The sequence below is a fragment of the Wyeomyia smithii genome, chromosome 3, assembly GCF_029784165.1.
Source record: "Wyeomyia smithii strain HCP4-BCI-WySm-NY-G18 chromosome 3, ASM2978416v1, whole genome shotgun sequence".
NCBI classification, from domain to species: Eukaryota; Metazoa; Arthropoda; class Insecta; order Diptera; family Culicidae; genus Wyeomyia; species Wyeomyia smithii.
The window spans coordinates 211,009,326-211,011,228 of record NC_073696.1 but is presented as its reverse complement, the minus strand read 5'-3'; the positions used below and the strand labels follow the sequence as shown (position 1 = coordinate 211,011,228).

Genomic DNA, 1,903 nt, shown 5'->3' with positions numbered 1-1,903 from the left:
TACCTTATATTAAAAAAGATACAGGGAGTTCAACATTAGGATAGTGGGTGCGTACTTCTTTTTTTCCAGTACTGTAGGATTCGAACATATATATAGTGAAAAAAAAAAACAACGGTGACTATGTAAAATCGAGTCCGACCTGTAATGGATTTCGTCTGGCTTTTGATTATGCGAGCCAAAAATAAAATTCAATTGAATGGAACCCAGAGAAAATTTCTGCACGCGACTGTTTTTTAAATAAACTTAAAGCTTGTGAAGCTCAAACACAATCATGTATACTGTTCTTATCAACCAATAAATTATATTAGGTTCTTGTTCGGTGACACCGCGTTATTTGATTATTAGCATCTAGTAAACACACCTACGCCGCTTTCCCGCGCAATTGTGCAAATCGGAATAATTAATTTCTGTTGGTATAAATGAGGTGAAACGATGAATGCAGCTTACTTCGAATAGTTAGATAGACCTTATTCGACAATGATTACGCGTGGTCTTGCGATCTTGTTAGTTTCGGTTTCGATTGCCGTGGCGTTCGACTGGTACTCACTAACGGAGCAAAACTACGCTGCAATTCAGTCCGGTCTAGCCCAGTTGAATGATGCCGCCAAAGGGATGAATACTTCAATGGTCGAGAATCAGAAGATTTGTCAAGATGCCATAAACGGGTTGATTGTGCATATAAATCGATCGTTGATCGCACTGCAACGCGTGTATCCGGAAGCTGCTAATTTGTCAACGGATCAGCTGCCAAGCACGATGTTCTACACTTGGTATGTGGAATCTGTTGCCGACCAGTTCCGTCAAGCGTCAACCAATAACGTAATGATGCCTGCGCAACGAGTTGTACGAACCATTTTGGACGCCATGAACGATTTGTATTCTAATCCGTCTCGTAGTTGTGCTGAACGGTATGCTACCCAGTTGATTCAGCCGAGGATTTCAGTTGGTCGTCTAAAAGATTGTCTGACTACGAATATTCCGTTCTTTCGGGGATTGACTGAAACAACTGAACTGCTGCTGCGCTACACAGAGAAAGCTGCAGACGCTAACATTGCTCAGGTGCAGCTTTGTACGCCGGATTCGAGGAGTTGTATTGCGGAAGTAAGTTTAACTTCTGATGTTAAGAGTATTTTTTAAATTTGTCTTCTTCCAGTTTTTCGAAGATTTACCGAGAATTTTAGGCAACATCATAAGCAACATGGGCAGTCTTTACGGATTTCCTAACGCTTTTGGGCAGCCAGCAAGTGAAAGAAATCAGGAATGCGTTTCGCTTATTACGCTCGACATACAGGAAGCCATCCAGGATATGAAAGCCAATGTTACTTCTTGTTCTGGGAATTAGCATGTCTTGAAGTGTGCGTTGTGTATATATTTTATCCAGTGACAGTCTTTGTTATAAAGGTTCGTCCCTTCGGAGAATGAATTAATCAAATGAAACAGGTTGAAGAAAGCTAGTAGCGTTCCGGCAACTAGCACTAAAATGGATCAGAAATTTGTCTTGCAAGTTTATCATTACGAGAAGTGCAGAAAGAAATATAGTACAAATACTAAATAAACTATTTATATAAACGAAGAAGGATTTTTTTTTACTTTAGAAATTTCATAGCGAAACTGTAAAAGTTGCTAAAATATTGATCTTTAAAGCGATATCAATCTATATCTTATTATATCATATCTGCACGGGTAAAAATATTTTCCCGTTTTCATGACCTTTTAGGTCATGAAATCATGAATGTTGTTTTCCGACAGAATCATGACCTATGACTCATGATATCATGATGTCAACACCGAATATCATGAGCTATGAAAAGCGTTTTCAAGAATGTGACTCATGGCTATTATAAGCGTAACACATCGCTGTCGCATGGACTCATAGAATCATGAGTTAAGACTCATGATACCA

General features: G+C 39.0%; 1 protein-coding gene across 1 annotated transcript; it reads left to right on the top strand.

The window, feature by feature from the left end:
• Positions 1 to 451: 451 nt before the first annotated feature.
• LOC129729548 (uncharacterized) lies at positions 452 to 1,576 on the top strand. The gene is made up of 2 exons (XM_055688196.1): positions 452 to 1,101; positions 1,154 to 1,576. Exons 1-2 carry the CDS (start codon positions 478 to 480, stop codon positions 1,340 to 1,342), a joined length of 813 nt encoding a protein of 270 aa, XP_055544171.1. The 5' UTR covers positions 452 to 477; the 3' UTR covers positions 1,343 to 1,576.
• Positions 1,577 to 1,903: the final 327 nt, after the last annotated feature.

Bases quoted from the DNA above. Each gene is read 5' to 3' on its own strand.
- LOC129729548 (XM_055688196.1), top strand. From the start codon at position 478: ATGATTACGCGTGGTCTTGCGATCTTGTTAGTTTCGGTTTCGATTGCC. The intron at 1,102-1,153 runs GTAAGTTTAACT...GTCTTCTTCCAG, and splicing joins CGAGGAGTTGTATTGCGGAA to TTTTTCGAAGATTTACCGAG.